General features: G+C 31.5%; 1 protein-coding gene across 1 annotated transcript in view; it reads left to right on the top strand.

Moving 5' to 3' along the window:
* Positions 1–8425, top strand: part of sNPF (short neuropeptide F precursor) — a 283584-nt gene extending 275159 nt beyond the window's left edge. Inside the window, exons 4-6 of the mRNA XM_075293408.1 lie at positions 5349–5476; positions 5543–6297; positions 6932–8425. Coding sequence (XP_075149523.1) covers positions 5380–5476; positions 5543–6297; positions 6932–6994 — 915 coding nt within the window. The 5' untranslated portion in view covers positions 5349–5379 and the 3' untranslated portion in view covers positions 6995–8425. The remainder of the gene's footprint in view (positions 1–5348; positions 5477–5542; positions 6298–6931) is intronic.
* Positions 8426–18045: the final 9620 nt, after the last annotated feature.

Raw genomic sequence — 18045 nt, 5'->3', positions numbered from 1 at the left:
ACAAAATATTCTATAGAAAAAAATTTTGACATAATTTTCTATAGAAATCAAATTTTTTAAAATTTTCCATAGAAATATAATTTTGACAAAATATTCGATAGAAAAAAATTTTCACATAATTTTCTATAGAAAAAAATTTGACAAAATTTTCCATAGAAATAAAATTTTGACAAAATATTCTATAGAAAAAAAATTTTGATATAATTTTCTATAAAAAATAGACAACATTTTCCATAGAAATAAAATTTTGACAAAATATTCTATAGAAAAAAATGTTGACATAAATTTCTATAGAAAAAAAATTTTGACAAAATTTTCCATAGAAATAAAATTTTGACAAAATATTCTATAGAAAAAAATTTTGATATAATTTTCTATAGAAAAAAAATTGACAAAATATTCCATGGAAATAACATTTTGACAAAATATTCTATAGAAAAAAATGTTGACATAATTTTCTATAGAAATCAAATTTTTACAAAATTTTCCATAGAAATAAAATTTTGACAAAATATTCTATAGAAAAAAAATTTGATATAATTTTCTATAGAAAAAAAAATTGACAACATTTTCCATAGAAATAAAATTTTGACAAAATATTCTATAGAAAAAATTTTGACATAATTTTCTATAGAAAAAGATTTTTGACAAAATTTTCCATAGAAATAAAATTTTGACAAAATATTCTATAGAAAAAAATTTTGACATAATTTTCAATAGAAATAAAGTTTTTACAGAATTTTCTATAGAAATAAAATTTTGCAAAATAAGTTTTTATTGTAAAATTTTCTCCAAATGTTAGTAAAGTTCTTTGGCTCGAGTGGCAACCGTGCAGTCGACGCCGTCGCCGAATATTTCGACTCTACCCTACTCAAATTTAGCCGCCAATTAATAAAAAATATTTATTCACCACAGAAATATGTTTAATTATTGTATTTTCTGTCAATAGTTCAAGCTTTCGATCCACAATCTATTGAATGATGTTTATATATAATAATTTCGCAAAAATCTTGTTTTAAAGATATGAATGATATGTAAATTTGATTGTAAGATTGGTTGTACAACTAATCTGATAACCATTTTAATTACCTCAATTTTTTTTTTATAATCGATAAATGTCTGCCGCCGAATATACAAATTTATATCGGCTTAGCCATCAAGCCACTGGAGGCAAAAATTTAGTATCAACCTGATCTAGATGCTCTCTCGGTTGTTACGTTGGATCTCGCGCTGTAGAAGGTAAAGATAACCACTAACATTCCAAGACGGGATGCGTCCAGGCCGGATACGTCTGGTGGTAGTTCGAGTAGGTTTGCCTGAGGAAACCAAAAAGAGACGCGTGTCATGTGACCCCTGCTATCAATAACGGATATGTTGAAATTGAGGAGGCTGTAGTTAACAGGTTGGATGATAAGTCCCCGGTCTGACAAAACTACCCCAATTTGCCGTGACAAGTCTCTTTCCTCCGGTGCTATGGGTGGTGCTCGAACTCCGAGAACATGATTAACCTTGTAACTTCCCACCACTTAGCTACAGCATCCTCATGAATCCTGTTCAGAGCTGCATGCTATGCTGCCGGATCTAGGGGCACTCTCTGTTGTTAAGCTGGATCTCGCATTCTAGAAGATAAAGATAAACCCTAACATTCATCGGTGTTGGTTGAGGATATTCAGTTCAAACAAATCTGCAACCAAGACGGGATGCGTCCAGAGTGATCTGAGGGTGAGACGGGTAGGTTTGGCAGGGGAAGCTAAAAGGTGACAATTCTATTAATAACGGATAGGTTGGAATTGAGGAGGCTGAACTGATCTTAGCCGGGTCAAAACTACCCATGTTAGCCGTGAGAGGTCTCTTTCCTCGAGTGCTATGGGCGGTGGTTGAACTCGGAGAACATGATTAACCTTCCCATCTCTTCAGCACTATCCTCATTGAGGAGGCCGGACTTTTCTGATCTTGGTCGGGCCAAAACTACCCAGGTTAGCCGTGAGAGGTCTCTTTCCTCGGTGCTATGGGCGGTAGTCGAACTCCGAGAACATTATTAACCTTCCCATCTCTTCAGCTGCAGTATCCTCATGAATCCTGTTCATACGCAGGATCTCGAGGTCTATAATGTGAAGATCAAAGCTTACATTCCAAGGTGTTAAGATTAGGTTAAAGTGGCAGCTTGATTTGATTCAGGTTCACTTAGACTATTCAGTACATTGTGATAAGCTTACAGGGTGGTATCCTATCCAGAAGATGATTATTTGAATCGAGACATCCTGTCTCATTTATAAGGACAGTGTTCTGATAGGTGTGCATGTTATTCCTTCGTCTCTGACATTGAACTGGAAACGTACTTCAGCTGTCCATGTAGTGAGGATTTGGTAGCGGATATCCTAAAATTTCCTGGTGGTGGCGGATCCTGCAATGTATATGTCTAATCGATTGCACTTATCATCACCAATGGTTGACCATGATTGTACATCTGGAGAGGGAAGAATAGAGGATAGGCCGGAGAAATCACCTCATCTTGGGGATCTCCCTGTTTCACTCTACAAGGTCTTGATCTTCTATTTTTTTCGTTTCCCTCGAACATTCTGCCATGACTGACAGTATCGAATGCCTTCTATAGGACAAGCGCCATAAGGACCCTGCTGTGGATTGGCCTGGGCTGGTTGAGTCCCCTAATAATATATGTTGTAATGACATGTGAATCTGTGGGTGTACCATGTACTTTACGGAATCCATGTTGATAGTTAGGTTAGGTTAAGTGGCAGCCCGATATATCAGGCTCACTTAGACTATTCAGTCCATTGTAATACCACAGTTGTGAACATCTCTCTTATCACTGAGTGCTACCCGATTCCATGTAAAGCTCAATGACGAGGGACCTCCGTTTTATAGCCGAGTCCGAACGGCATTCCACATTGCAGTGAAACCACTTCGAAAAGCTTTTAAACACTTAGAAACTTCACCAGTATTACTGAGGTGGGATAATCCACCGCTTAAAAATGTTTTGGTGTTCGGTTGAAGCAGGAATCGAACCCACGACATGCTAACGATTGCACTGGCGAGGAGTGCCTCCAGTGTCATGGCTACTGGCGAGAGAAGGAAGATCGGGCTGTACGATTCACACTTGCTCGAGTTTTTGCTTGGCTTGATTCCACTACTGATCACCCCATTCACTGCGTCTCTGGTTCGGAGAATGTGACAAATGGCTCTCATTTTCACTCTCGGGATACCCAACAAACTGTCAGTTGAAAAACAAAGTTGCCTGAGATTCCGTCATCCTTTGCAGCGAGGTTGGAGATGATCCTTACTGTGGATCACAATATAGCTATGCCTGACCTTGGTTACATTGCTCCAGGTGATCTAACGATTTGTCCGTCTTATTATTCCCTACATTTAGTTCCCTGATTTTAGGATCAGCAAGGATAGCACGATGGCGCTCATCATGCTTGTTTGCAAGCCCCTCTCCTACTGCTGGGAAGTTGGGCTGGACAATTCGATCTGTGAGAATGAATCAAGTATCTGTTGCATTGATCGTGTCCCGGAATACCCTTTGGGCATACTCAACGAACTGTCAGTGGAAAACATTTCAACATCACGTCGATAAAGTTGACTGAAATTCCGTCACCCCTTGTAGCGAGGTTGGATTACTATGGATCACAATATAGCTACGCCTGTGCTTGGTTACATTGCTCCAGGTGTTCTAACCCTATGTTCCACTTGTACTCGTCGTCTATCTTATTATTCCCTAGATTCACTGCCCTGATTTTAGGATCAGCAAGGTTAGTACAACGTCGCTCATCACGCTTGTTTGCAAGTCCCGCTGCTTCTGCTGGGAAGTTGGGCTTCACCCGGAGCAATTCGACCAGCGGGAATGAAGCATCTGCTGCATTGATGGTGTCCCGGAACAACCTCTGGCCAACATAAAAACGGGAGGTGGACGAGAGCCCACTGAAGCGATGATATGTGTATTCTCTGAAGCTTCTCTAATTTGATGAACGTCCGGCGTTCAGAGGTTATAAACTCGGAAGGTCGGTCAATGATGAGAATTATGGGGAGGTGGTGTGATCCCAGTAAAATAAAGAATTGCCAGGATACCTCATTTATCAGACTAAAAATATGTCTGAAGAACTGCTGCAATCACCCATATGTGAAGTCATCTATCTACTCTGCCAAAACTATACCTCCCTGACCATTATCCGGGAGAGAATGCCAATGTTCATGGTGGCCATTGAAGTCACATAGTACTAATCAGTTATGCTCAGACAACCGCCTCTCAATGTGTGGGCTATAAACTTGAGCATAGCTACCAACCGACTGCTACTCCCATACATTCCATGAAGGGTTACAAGTGTCTAGCAGAAGCGAGATAGGCCTCGACTGCTTGGAATGGTGCAATATGAAGGCCAGGCCTCACCCTCCTTATTCGATCTCTACGGGGCGTATTGTATCCATGGTAGCTATTGCGAAAGCTACAGATGATATTCAGCTTTGTCTCGTGGATCGCTGCGACCTCGATTCGCTTCTGATTCATAAAATCGTAGCTATGGAGCAAGCTACAGGTGACATTCAGATATCTCTCTTGGATCGCAGCGATTCTGATTATTTAAATCTAAAATTTCACTACTCTTACCTCGGAGCCCGTTGCAATTTAGTTAAGTAATTAAAAATATTATGCTAGTCTGTAAGGAAATATTCCATAGACTCAATAAACGAAATGAAATTAAATTGCAAAAATAATGCACTTTCCGGAACTGGTACAACAATGTTCGGCGGAGAATATTGTTGTGCGGTAGATATCGGGGTGTCATGTAGTCAAACAACCTAATGCTGCTGTCGTTGGCTTTGCATCCTGCCACGAAGTCAGTATTACTATACTCCCACAGCGATGTTAGACCAGAATAGTTCCGAAAGTGCACCCACTACAGGCACCGATAACACCCAAACCGAACGATGGTGAATCTGGTTCCGACCGACTGAACAATACCACGAAACAACACTGACGTGGCAGCCGCTGGCCGATGAGTCAAACCAGGAACAGAGAATCCACCACAGTGGGATTAAGCAGTCGCAGCCGCCATCGATAAAGTCGGCTCATCTCGACTGCGTAATATGCTGTAGAGATTAATAAAATGGAAATTTGATTGTATTATTGGTAGTATCACTTAGCGGTTCGAACTTTCGACGAGCGCCGAATAGATAAATCTATATCGGCTCAGCCGCCGACGCCGGTGATAAAAATTGTGTGTCACACCTTTATTTTTAACATTTCAAGGCAGTTTCCACATATAGAAGCTTAGCGATTTTCACAAATACATATATGTCTCTAATAAACTCTTGGTCTTTTTTAATTACAGAATTGAACAGAAATCCAATCCAGACCGAACCATGCATTCTCGAAGTCAATTCATTTACCACATTGCCTTGGGCACATTTCTTATGTTACTGATGAACACCTCATCCGCGGATGTCTTAAGAGATGGAGGTAGATATAGCCCATAATTCAAATGCAATTTTGAGATTTTATACTCTATTTATACTCTCTTATTAGATTCTCTTAATTCCTTGTATGATAATCTTCTGCAAAGGGAATATATAGGAGCTATAGCCTTTCCCAATCATCAGGTTGAACGTAAAGCCCAAAGATCGCCTTCATTACGTTTACGATTTGGCCGACGCAGTGATCCGGACATGTTAACCCAACTCCCCGAGAAACGTTGGTTCGGTGATGTCAATCAGAAGCCAATTAGATCTCCTTCGTTGAGATTGCGTTTTGGTCGTCGTAGTGATCCCTCAATGCCTATGCACAGTCCCTTTGATTTGCTAATGAATGCTCGCCAAACTCCGGACTCTAGTGATGATTACAATGATGTTTTTGCTAATTACTTTGATCGTGTTGTGCGTAAACCTCAACGTTTAAGGTTTGGGCGTAGTGTACCCTATGCCAATGCTATGGGACCACCACCACCTCAATCAAGTGAAAATAATTTAGATAATAATAATGATGAGGGTACTAATGGAGATGTCGATGATGGTGTCATCTCAACTTTGGATGATGAACTCTACAATACCTTAATGCATACTCAGAAATTAAGAAATTTACTCTTTACCCTAAGGCAATTCTGTGCTAATCAAGAAACTGGCAGCAACAATGATGATTCAACATCCGTGGAAAATGATATGGAAGAGTTTGAGAGGGCTATACGTAAACCAGCACCATTGCGTTTACGTTGGGGTCGCAGCACTGGTGGTCGTAGTACACAAATGGTCAATGAAGATAAAAATAAAATGGACTTGGAACAAAAGGTAAAGGGACTTGGAACAAATATAAATTAAAATTTAAATTTACTTTAATTTTAAATTGAAATTCAAATTTTATTTTAAATTCAAATCAAATTCAATTTTAAATTCAAATTCAATTTCAAATTAAAATTTAAATTTAAATTTAAATTTAAATTTAAATTTAAATTTAAATTTAAATTTAAATTTAAATTTAAATTAAAATTAATATTAAAATTAAAATTAAAATTAAAATTAAAATTAAAATTAAAATTAAAATTAAAATTAAAATTAAAATTAAAATTAAAATTAAAATTAAAATTAAAATTAAAATTAAAATTAAAATTAAAATAAAAATTAAAATAAAAAATTAAAATTAAAATTAAAATTAAAATTAAAATTAAAATTACAAATAAAATTACAATTAAAATTAAAAATAAAATTAAAATTAAAAGTAAAATTATAATACTAATTATGATTATTATAAATATAGTTTTAATTAATTATTATAATTATAAAATTATAATTATTTAATATAATTTATATAATTATAATAATTACAATTATTATTATTAATTATAATGGTAAATTATATTTAAAAATAAAACTCATTAAATTTTAATTATTATTCAATGCTAAAAATCTCTATATATTTTTTCAGAAAACTCTATCTCCCATTTCCAATACCATTGAGAAGACCGATAATCACCAAAATAAAGACTAGATTTTCAAAACAAAATCTTTATTGAGAATTTCTAAAACGACTGGATCAATGAAACGGAGGGATTTGACAGTTAACGGGATGACTTCAATTAAAAGGCGATACTTATTATTGTATGCAACACAAATGATAACCTCTTTTTTGGAAAAATATTATTCAAAACTTAGAAAAATAAAACAAAATATTTATGCAAAAATATTAAAGTATTTAAAAGAAAAATTTCCCCCAAAAAAATTACCATATATACAAAAACATATATACAAAAATATACATATATACGAAAAACAAAAACTAGAAAAAAGTCCATAAACTTTAACAACAACAACAAAAACACATAAAGAAATCAGCAGTTTTTTGATATTCTGAGAGTATTTTTGTTTTTAAATTAATTTTCAATTTATATTATTTTTTTAATTTCTCTAAAGCTATTGTGTATATAGAAACTCACTTAAATATTTTAGTATTTAAGAGAAAGCTGCATTAAGAATTCTGCAAACAGAAACAAAAAAATGTTGGCCCCTATAAGGAAAGTGGAAAAACCCAAAATATCTTCCCTCTTAAAATAAAAAAATCAAAACCCTCCTCCTCTACTAAAAACTCAAATTTCATTAATGCTTCAAAATTTTTAAAAACAAAAACCATACACAAAAAAAAACTTAATGATATACATATACAAAAAAAGTACTTACTCAACATATAGCATTTTATTAAAATGAAAGCAAAAAATTTAACATAACATAAATAAATATATATATTTTTTTGATTTACACCATCATAATAAAGTAAAAAAATTAAAAAAAAAACAAACAAATTTTAAGATATAATAAATAAAGTCTATTGGAAAAGTTATATAATGTATTGTTCTTCTTAATTGTAACCAATGAAAAATATCTCTGTTAACAATTGGAAACTTTATAAAACAAATTTATGTTATTAATTGAGATTAAATAAATACAAAAAAATAATTATTAATGGTTAAAAATATTTTTTTTAATAGAAATTCATTTCTCTTACCTACACTACTGTACTCATGGTTTTTTATTCTCCTTCTTCTGTAATGCATTACATACATATATTGAATATTATAACGTCAAGTAACTATTATAATTATGATAATATATGTATGTGGGTGTGTGTAAACGTAAATGTAAATAACAGTTATATCCATCTTGAGAAATAATTCTACCAAAATACACACACATATATACACAAGAAGAGCAGAGAAACTCGTATATGTATAAAATCAATATTCAGACACATACACACACACCTACAAAAACAATCCTCCCCCCCCACCCAAAATTAACACACATACATACACAAGAACCATCAACAGAATATATTAAATCAAAGAGATGAACTATTATTATATTCTATATATAGAAATTGATGAATTTAAAAATGTAAAAGTAAATAAAAACTAACAAAAAGTAAGAGAGAGTGATAGAGAATATTTTTAATTGGATGACGAGTATGTCGTGTATGGTAAGTATTATGTAAAAATCAAGGAATTCCGTCAACCCATCTTTATGTCAGATGGTTTTATGAAGAAATGTAACTAAGACTAAGGTACAGTGTATGCCAAAAAAAAAATTTCAAATAAATCTGTTACGTCCACAGAAAAAACAAGTAAGGAAAAGTCTAAAGTCGGGCGGGGCCGACTATATTATACCCTGCACCACTTTGTAAATCCACATTTTCGATACTATATCAAATCCGTCAAATATGTTGGGTGCTATATATAAAGGATTTTCTCCAAAAAACCTACATTTAAATCTGACTCCATCTTAACAAAATTTATAATCTATAGTCTTAAAATTTAAGTCGGCTAATGTCCTGGGATGTTAGTAAAAAACAAGTAAGGAACGTCTAAAGTCGGGCGGGGCCGACTATATTATACCCTGCACCACTTTGTAGATCTAAATTTTTGATACCATATCACATCCGTTAAATGTGTTGGGTGCTATATATAAAGGTTTGTCCCAAATACATACATTTAAAATTTTATAGACTTTTACAAAATCTATAGACTCAAAATTTAAATCGGCTAATGCACTAGGGTGGAACACAATGTTAGTAAAAAATATGGGAAACATTTAAATCTGAAGCAATTTTAAGGAAACTTCGCAAAAGTTTATTTATGATTTATCGCTCGATATATATGTATTAGAAGTTTAGGAAAATTAGAGTCATTTTTACAACTTTTCGACTAAGCAGTGGCGATTTTACAAGGAAAATGTTGGTATTTTGACCATTTTTTTTCGAAATCAGAAAAACATATATATGGGAGCTATATCTAAATCTGAACCGATTTAAACCAAATTTGGCACGCATAGCTACAATGCTAATTCTACTCCCTGTGGAAAATTTCAACTAAATCGGAGTTAAAAATTGGCCTCTGTGGTCAGATGAGTGTAAATCGGGCGAACGATATATATGGGAGCTATATCTAAATCTGAGCCGATTTCAACCAAATTTTGCACACATAGCTACAATGCTAATTCTACTCCCTGTGCAACTAAATCGGAGTTAAAAATTGGCCTCTGTGGTCATATGAGTGTAAATCGGGCGAACGATATATATGGGAGTTATATCTAAATCTGAACCGATTTCAATAAAATTTGGCACACATGACTACACTACTAATTGTACTCCTAGTGCAAAATTTCAACCAAATTGGGCTAAAACTCTGGCTTCAGGGGCCATATAAGTCTGTATCGGGCGAAAGATATATATGGGAGCTATATCTAAATCTGAACCGATTTCAATCAAATTTTGCACACTTGACCATACGACAAAGTGTTATGTTTGTGCCATATGTTTGTATGGGAGCCACCGTGGTGCAATGGTTAGCATGCCCGCCTTGCATACACAAGGTCGTGGGTTCAATTCCTGCTTCGACCGAACACCAAAAAGTTTTTCAGCGGTGGATTATCCAACCTCAGTAATGCTGGTGACATTTCTGAGGGTTTCAAAACTTCTCTAAGTGGTTTCACTGCAATGTGGAACGTCGTTCGGACTCCGCTATAAAAAGGAGGTCCCTTGTCATTGAGCTTAACATGGAATCGGGCAGCACTCAGTGATAAGATAGAAGTTCACTAATGTGGTATCACAATGGACTGAATAGTCTAAGTGAGCCTGATACATCGGGCTGCCACCTAACCTAACCTATGTTTGTGCTAGAGGTCTGCACAATTCCATTTGTAAATGCAGAGTACACGTGTACTTGCTAAATGAGTACATCTATTTGAGAGAGTCGTAAAACAATTGGTACACATTTTAATGAACACCAAAAGCCACGAATAACTTCTTGTTGCTACTCTGATGTCTTCATTACCAACAAACACACTCTTTCTCTCTTATTGAAGTGTACTCAGAGTGATCACGTCGAGTATGTTGCGAGAACAAAACTTCATAGAGTACTCCAGGTACCACGTGCAGTTTCAGAAATACAAGAAAACAGTTACTCTCCATAATATATGTTTTCGGATTGATATAAAGAACGGCAAACGTTAAGGTAAGTGTGTGACATACATAAATATATGAAATATGTGACATACATACATATCTATGATTAATAATAATGGAAAGTTTTGCTTCGCACATAACTAAGAAATACTTGTGGTACCACGTGAAGTGAAGAGAATCCATGTTGTACTTTTTCTCATGTACTTACATTTTTATTGTTCCTTTTTTCGGAACACATATTGTTTCGGATAAGTACTTGGTGGTATTTGACAAGCAAGTCTTCTCTTCACTTCACTACTTGCGCTCTGAGAGAAAGACAGTGTATATACTATATTCGACAGCGAATTGCATACATGTAGCGAAAAGTTATTCGATGCAGACCTCTAGTTTGTGCAAAATTTCAAGCAAATCAGAGTAAAACTCTGGCTTCTGGGTACATATAAGTGCATATCAGGCGAAAGATATATATGGGAGCTATATCTAAATCTGAACCCACTTCTTCCAAAATCAATAGGGTTCTATTCTGACCCAAAACAGGAACTTGTGCCAAATTTGAAGGCGATTGGACTTAAACTGCGACCTAGACTTTGATCACAAAAATGTGTTCACAGACAAACGGACGGACGGACAGACGGACATGGCTAGATCGTCTCAGGGACCCACCCTGAGCATTATTGCCAAAGACACCATGTGTCTATCCAGTCTCCTTCTGGGTGTTGCAAACATATGCACTAACTTATAATACCCTGTTCCACAATGTGGCGCAGGGTATAATTAATTGATACAATTAACTAAGTCAGTTAAAACAAGCCGTTAGTTCGGCCGGGCCGAATCTTAAATGCCCAACACCATTAATCAAATATAATAGTTTCCTTTGAAAACTCTTAGTTGTAGTGGTTGATAATATATAGAATTTCAGGGGGTGTTTGATGACAGATATTCTCTAAATCAGTCCAGTTCAACCAGTGCTCAGTTGTGACGGACGACCTATTCGGTCCCATTTCCTTCAGCATTGGCTATCTCCTGGTCCCAGCCGTGTTCAGTCGTGGGGGTGATTCTCTGCCGTTAGCAATAGATTGAGATAGCTCGTGTGAGAAAGAGAGTATTAAAGAGATAGAGGGATAGAAAGAGAAAAATAAAAATTGGCGAAGTTAACTGAGAGTGCCAACTTAAGGTGTTTATCAGCCGGCTATTCATTCCAGCACCCGCCCTACCTTGCTCAATTTGAGGAATATTCAGCCCATAGCAGTGGTTCTCTACTTTGGCCTCCCCACCTTTCGTGATATATTGGAAAACTTAAACTTTATAAAAATTCATTATAATATATTTCATTGGATATATAACACATTAACAAGCGGTGTTGTGAGTAATACACTTAAATGAACAAAATTGAATGAAATGAACTACTGGACTGGACTGGACTAATATGAGTGCATATAAAGTATAGGATGTAAGTATATTAATGTTTGGTTCTTTCTTATGAGCAAATACAAATGATTAAAATACACTCACCGCTATTCTCTTCCTTATCTACAGGCCTGTAGATGGGTATACGAATAAATCGCAATGGTGATGCTTGGTGGATGATAGTTGAATTAATTGTTTATAAATCAACTTTGCTCATAAAATTAAGGAATTGAGTAAATGTAGAGACAAAATTCTATAGAAATAAAATTTTGAGAAAAAAATTCTATATACAAAGTTTTGAGAAAAAATTTTATAAAAATAAAATTTTGAGAAAATTTCCAATAGAAATAAAATTTTGAAAAAAATACTATAAAAAATTAAATTTTGAGAAAATTTCCAAAAGAAATAAAATGTTGACAAAATTTTCGATAGAAATAAAATTTTGAAAAAAAAAAATTCTATTGAATCTACCGAATCTAGACCCCAAATCGTAGGGCGGGTTTATAAGGGAGATATATCAAAATCTCTACTGATAAACAATATACTCGGAACACCTATTTATTTATATATTTCAGGTAAATTGGATAACAACTATGGTATATAAAAGCCCAAAAAGTAAAATCGAAAGATCAGTCTATATGGGGACTATAACAAAACATGAATCGATAGACCCAAATACCTCTACATTTCAAATTTCATGCACTATTATCGGCACAACTATTTGTGGACCTAAAATACCTCTAGAATTCCAAAATCAGTAAAATCGGATAGAAAATACAGTGTCTAGAAGCCCAAGAAGTAAAATCGGGAAATCGGTCTATATGGGGGCTATACCAAAACATGGACCGATAGGCACCATTTTCGGCACACCTATTTATGTTTCTAAAAGACCTCTAAATTTCCAATTTCAGGCAAATCGGATAGAAAATACGATTTCTAGAAGCCCAAGACCCAAAATCGGGGGTTAGTTTATATGGGAGCTATGTCAAAACCTGCCTGCAAACAAAAAACAAATCTGTGCCAAATTCGATGACGGTATCTCCATTATTGAAAGCTGTAGCGTGATTACAACAGACAGACAGACGGACATGGTTATATCGTCTTATAATTTCTCCCTCTATATAGTCGGAAATCGATATTTCACTGTGTTACAAACGGCTGACAAACTTATGTGAGTATACATCACCACACTATGGTGGTGGGTATAACAAATGTCCAAATATGTAAATGGGAAGGAATATAAGATTTTTTTAATCCTTCTATATCCGCTTTTTCCAGATCATTGTAACTCGTTCGATTTTTTTCTTACGTATACCTCTTTTCTTTTATATATTCCTAAATTCGTATAGATTCCTAAAACACATATCTCAATCAAGCCACAAAATCACCTACAAGTAGCAGTATTAATAACCAACATTTCTTAATTTTTAAAATTTAAAAATGTTGTTACATATCACACCAAACTCACAGTAAATATCAATCACATCCATGCTTGTATATCTTCCTAAAGCCCAAAGTTAAACAATGAATTTTAAATGTGGCATTTATTAAAAATCACTTTCAATTCAAATCCGTAATTGAGTGGAAAATCATGTAAGGGAATTTGGTTTTCACATAAACAAACACACACACACACACACACAAAGATGATCCTTCTCTGAAATCAGGGGAAAATATTTCTCAACTACACATATGTGCATGTGAGTTCTCCCTCTCTTACAATTGTTCTGTATGTGAATTTAAGGTAATTTACAATAATTCTCTTCAATCACTGTATTGGGATGGTGCATACCAATGGATGAATGAAAATCGTCCTAGCAAGAGCAAAAAAAAAAACAGCTGTACAATTGAGAATCATACAGGTTGAATATGAAATTATGGAAAACCCCCAAAAAAAAGAAAACACATTGCCATCAGTAAAACCAATAAAATTTAATGACATAAAAAAATATGTTGACGGCAACAAGACCGACAAAAATGTATGAGAACTTAACACCAATATGACACGTACACAAATATGAATGTAATGGAATGTACATTAGGGTGGAACAAAACAAATAAAAAGTTACAAAACAAACATTTTCAAAAATTTTGTAGCAGGAGGATTTTAACCCTGTGAATTTTTCATTTTTGGGTGATATAAAATACCATTATTATGGGGGATATATGAAAAAAGTAAATACAGCTGTTAGCTTGGCCGTCCCGAATCCTAAATGTCCACCACCATGAATCAAATATAACAGCTTCCTCCAAAAACCCTCGCGGTAGCAGGTTACTTGAAAATATATCGAATTTCAGGGGGATTTTAAGAAACGTACTACCTCAGATTTTCAATTTGAAGAACAATTTTTATTGGAGTTTTAGAGGAATATTAAACATCTCGTGCAATAAAATGATGAAATAACGCCTCTAATGAGTGCCTTAAGTAAAATCTTGACAACATTTTCCATAGAAATAAAATCTTGACAAAATTTTCTATAGAAATAAAATTTTGACAAAATTTTCTATAGAAATAAAATATTGATAACATTTTCTACAGAAATAAAATTTTCAGAAAATTTTCTATAGAAATAAAATTTTGAGAAAATTTTCTGTAGAAATAAAATATTGACAATTTTCTATAGAAATAAAATTAAAGAAATACATTTTTATGGAAATATACATTTTTATGGAAATATAATTTTTAGAAAATTTTCTATAGAAATAAAATTTTTAAAAGAAATTCCTATGATTTTTGCTTATGTTTATATCTAAATCCAAAGCGATTTTCTATAGAAATAAGACTTTGACAAAAACTTCTATAGAAATAAAATGTTGACAAAGTTTTCTATAGAAACAAAATGTTGACAAAATTTTCTATAGAAATAAAATTTTGACACAATACAAATAACATTTTTAGAAAATTTTTAGAAATTTTTTAGAAATTTTCAATAGGAGTAAACTTTTGACAAAATTTTCTATAGAAACAAAATTTTGACAAAATTTTTAGAAAATTTTCCATAGGAATAAAATTTTTAGAAAATTTTGTATAAAAATAAAATTTTGCCAAATTTTCTATAGAAATAAAATGTTGACAAAAATTTTCTACAGAAATAAAATTTTTTGGAAAATTTTCTATACAAATAAAATTTTAACAAAATTTTCTATAGAAATAAAATTTTGACACAATACAAATAACATTTTTAGAAAATTGTCTATAGAAATAAAATTATAAGAACATTTTCTGTAGAAATAAAATTTTAACAAAACTTTCTATAGAAATTTTCTATAGAAAAAACATTTTTGACAAAATTTTGTATAAACAAAAATTGACAAAATTTTCTAATGAAATAACATTTTTAAAAAATTTTCTATAGAAATAAAATTTTCTATAGAAATAAAATTTTTAGAAAATTTTCTATAGAAATGAATTTTTTAGAAAATTTGGCAATTTTTTGTCTAAATTTTTGTAGATCTAAAAAAAAATTTAGGAAATGATCTATAGAAATAAAATTTTTAGAAAAATTTCTATAGAAATAAAATTTTGACAAAATTTTCGATGGAAATAAGTTTTCTAGAAAAATTTTTATAGAAATAAAATTTTTAGAAAATTTTCTATAGAAATAAAATTTTCTATCGAAACAAAACTTTTTAAAAATTTTCTATAAAAAATACAGTTTTTCTATAGAAATAAGACTTTGACAAAAACTTCTATAGAAATAAAATTTTGACAAAGTTTTCTCTAGAAACAATATGTTGACAAAATTTTCTTCTAGAAATAAAATTTTGACAAAATTTTCAATAGGAGTAAACTTTTGACAAAATTTTCTATAGAAACAAAATTTTGACAAAATTTTCTACCAAAATAACATTTTTAGAAATTTTTCCATAGTAATAGAATTTTTAGAAAATTTTCTATAAAAATAAAATTTTGCCAAATTTTCTATAGAAACAAAATATTGACAAAATTTTCTACCAAAATAACATTTTTAGAAAATTTTCCATAGTAATAGAATTTTTAGAAAATTTTCTATAAAAATAAAATTTTGCCAAATTTTCTATAGAAATAAAATTTTGACAAAATTTTCTGCCGAAATAAAATATTTTATAGAAATAAAATTTTTGGAAAATTTTCTATACAAATAAAATGTTGACCAAATTTTCTATACAAGTAAAATTTTGACAAAATTTTCTATACAAATAAATTTTTGACACAATAGAAATAACATTTTTAGAAAATTGTCTATAGAAATAAAATTATTAGAAAATTTTCTGTAGAAATAAAATTTTGACAAAACTTTCTATAGAAATTTTTCTATAGAAAAAACATTTTTGACAAAATTTTGTACAAACAAAAATTGACAAAATTTTCTAATGAATTTTTAAAAAATTTTCTATTGAAATAAAATTTTTAGAAAATTTGGCAATTTTTTGTCCAAGTTTTTGTAGATTTTTTTGCGTGTAGAAAAAAATTTTAGGAAATTATCTATAGAAATAAAATTTTTAGAAAAATTTCTATAGAAATAAAATTTTGACAAAATTTTCGATGGAAATAAGTTTTCTAGAAAAATTTTTATAGAAATAAAATTTTTAGAAAATTTTCTATAGAAATAAAATTTTCTATCGAAATAAAACTTTTAAAAAATTTTCTATAAAAAATAAAGTTTTTCTATAGAAATAAGACTTTGACAAAAACTTCTATAGAAATAAAATTTTGACAAAGTTTTCTATAGAAACAAAATGTTGACAAAATTTTCTTCTAGAAATAAAATTTTGACAAAATTTTCAATAGGAGTAAACTTTTGACAAAATTTTCTATAGAAACAAAATTTTGACAAAATTTTCTACCGAAATAACATTTTTAGAAAATTTTCCATAGGAATAGAATTTTTAGAAAATTTTCTATAAAAATAAAATTTTGCCAAATTTTCTATAGAAATAAAATTTTGACAAAATTTTCAATAGGAGTAAACTTTTGACAAAATTTTCTATAGAAACAAACATTCTTTTCCTCTGTTGGTTAAGCTACACTTGTAGTTTAGTCAATGTATGGTTTTAAGCTGCAATAAAAAACAACAACAATGCTTAAAGAACAAAACCAACAATAACAAAACAAAACAAATGGAAAAAGAAGAGGAAGCACGCTCAAAATAAAGCCAGCCATGTGAGTTCAAATCGATGATTTGACAGTGGCATAGGAAAAGAGATATGTTTGTTTCGAATTTATTTCGGCATAAGCCGGCTATCAATGTAAAACATTTTTTCGGAGGGTTCAAGTGTGGTTTTTGTTGGGTTTAATAAACTGCCTGAATTTATTCTGATAATTGGTTGATAGTTTTGCTGCAAGTAGAGGATGCTGATGAGGAATGTGGTAATTCCGAAACGTGCGTCCATCCAACCATCTTGCAGTCTATAGGGCTTTGCCCAAATAAATTTGACAAACATTCTTTTCCTCTGTTGGTTAAGCTACACTTGTAGTTTAGTCAATGTATGGTTTTAAGCTGCAATAAAAAACAACAACAATGCTTAAAGAACAAAACCAACAATAACAAAACAAAACAAATGAAACAAAATTTTGACAAAATTTTCTACCGAAATAACATTTTTAGAAAATTTTCCATAGGAATAGAATTTTTAGAAAATTTTCTATAAAAATATAATTTTGCCAAATTTTCTATAGAAATAAAATTTTGACAAAATTTTCTGCCGAAATCAAATATTTTATAGAAATAAAATTTTTGGAAAATTTTCTATACAAATAAAATTTTGACAAAATTTTCTATACAAGTAAAATTTTGACAAAATTTTCTATACAAATAAAATTTTGACACAATAGAAATAAAATTGTCTATAGAAATAAAATTATTAGAAAATTTTCTGTAGAAATAAAATTTTGACAAAACTTTCTATAGAAATTTTTCTATAGAAAAAACATTTTTGACAAAATTTTGTACAAACAAAAATTGACAAAATTTTCTAATGAATTTTTAAAAAATTTTCTATTGAAATAAAATTTTTAGAAAATTTGGCAATTTTTTGTCCAAGATTATTCTGCGTGTAGAAAAAAAAAATTAGGAAATTATCTATAGAAATAAAATTTTTAGGAAAATTTCTATAGAAATAAAATTTTGACAAAATTTTCTATGGAAATAAGTGTTTTAGAAAAATTTTTATAGAAATAAAATTGTTAGAAAATTTTC

The sequence above is a fragment of the Haematobia irritans genome, chromosome 2, assembly GCF_050003625.1.
Source record: "Haematobia irritans isolate KBUSLIRL chromosome 2, ASM5000362v1, whole genome shotgun sequence".
Lineage (NCBI taxonomy): Eukaryota > Metazoa > Arthropoda > Insecta > Diptera > Muscidae > Haematobia > Haematobia irritans.
This window is presented reverse-complemented; position numbering and strand designations above follow the sequence as displayed.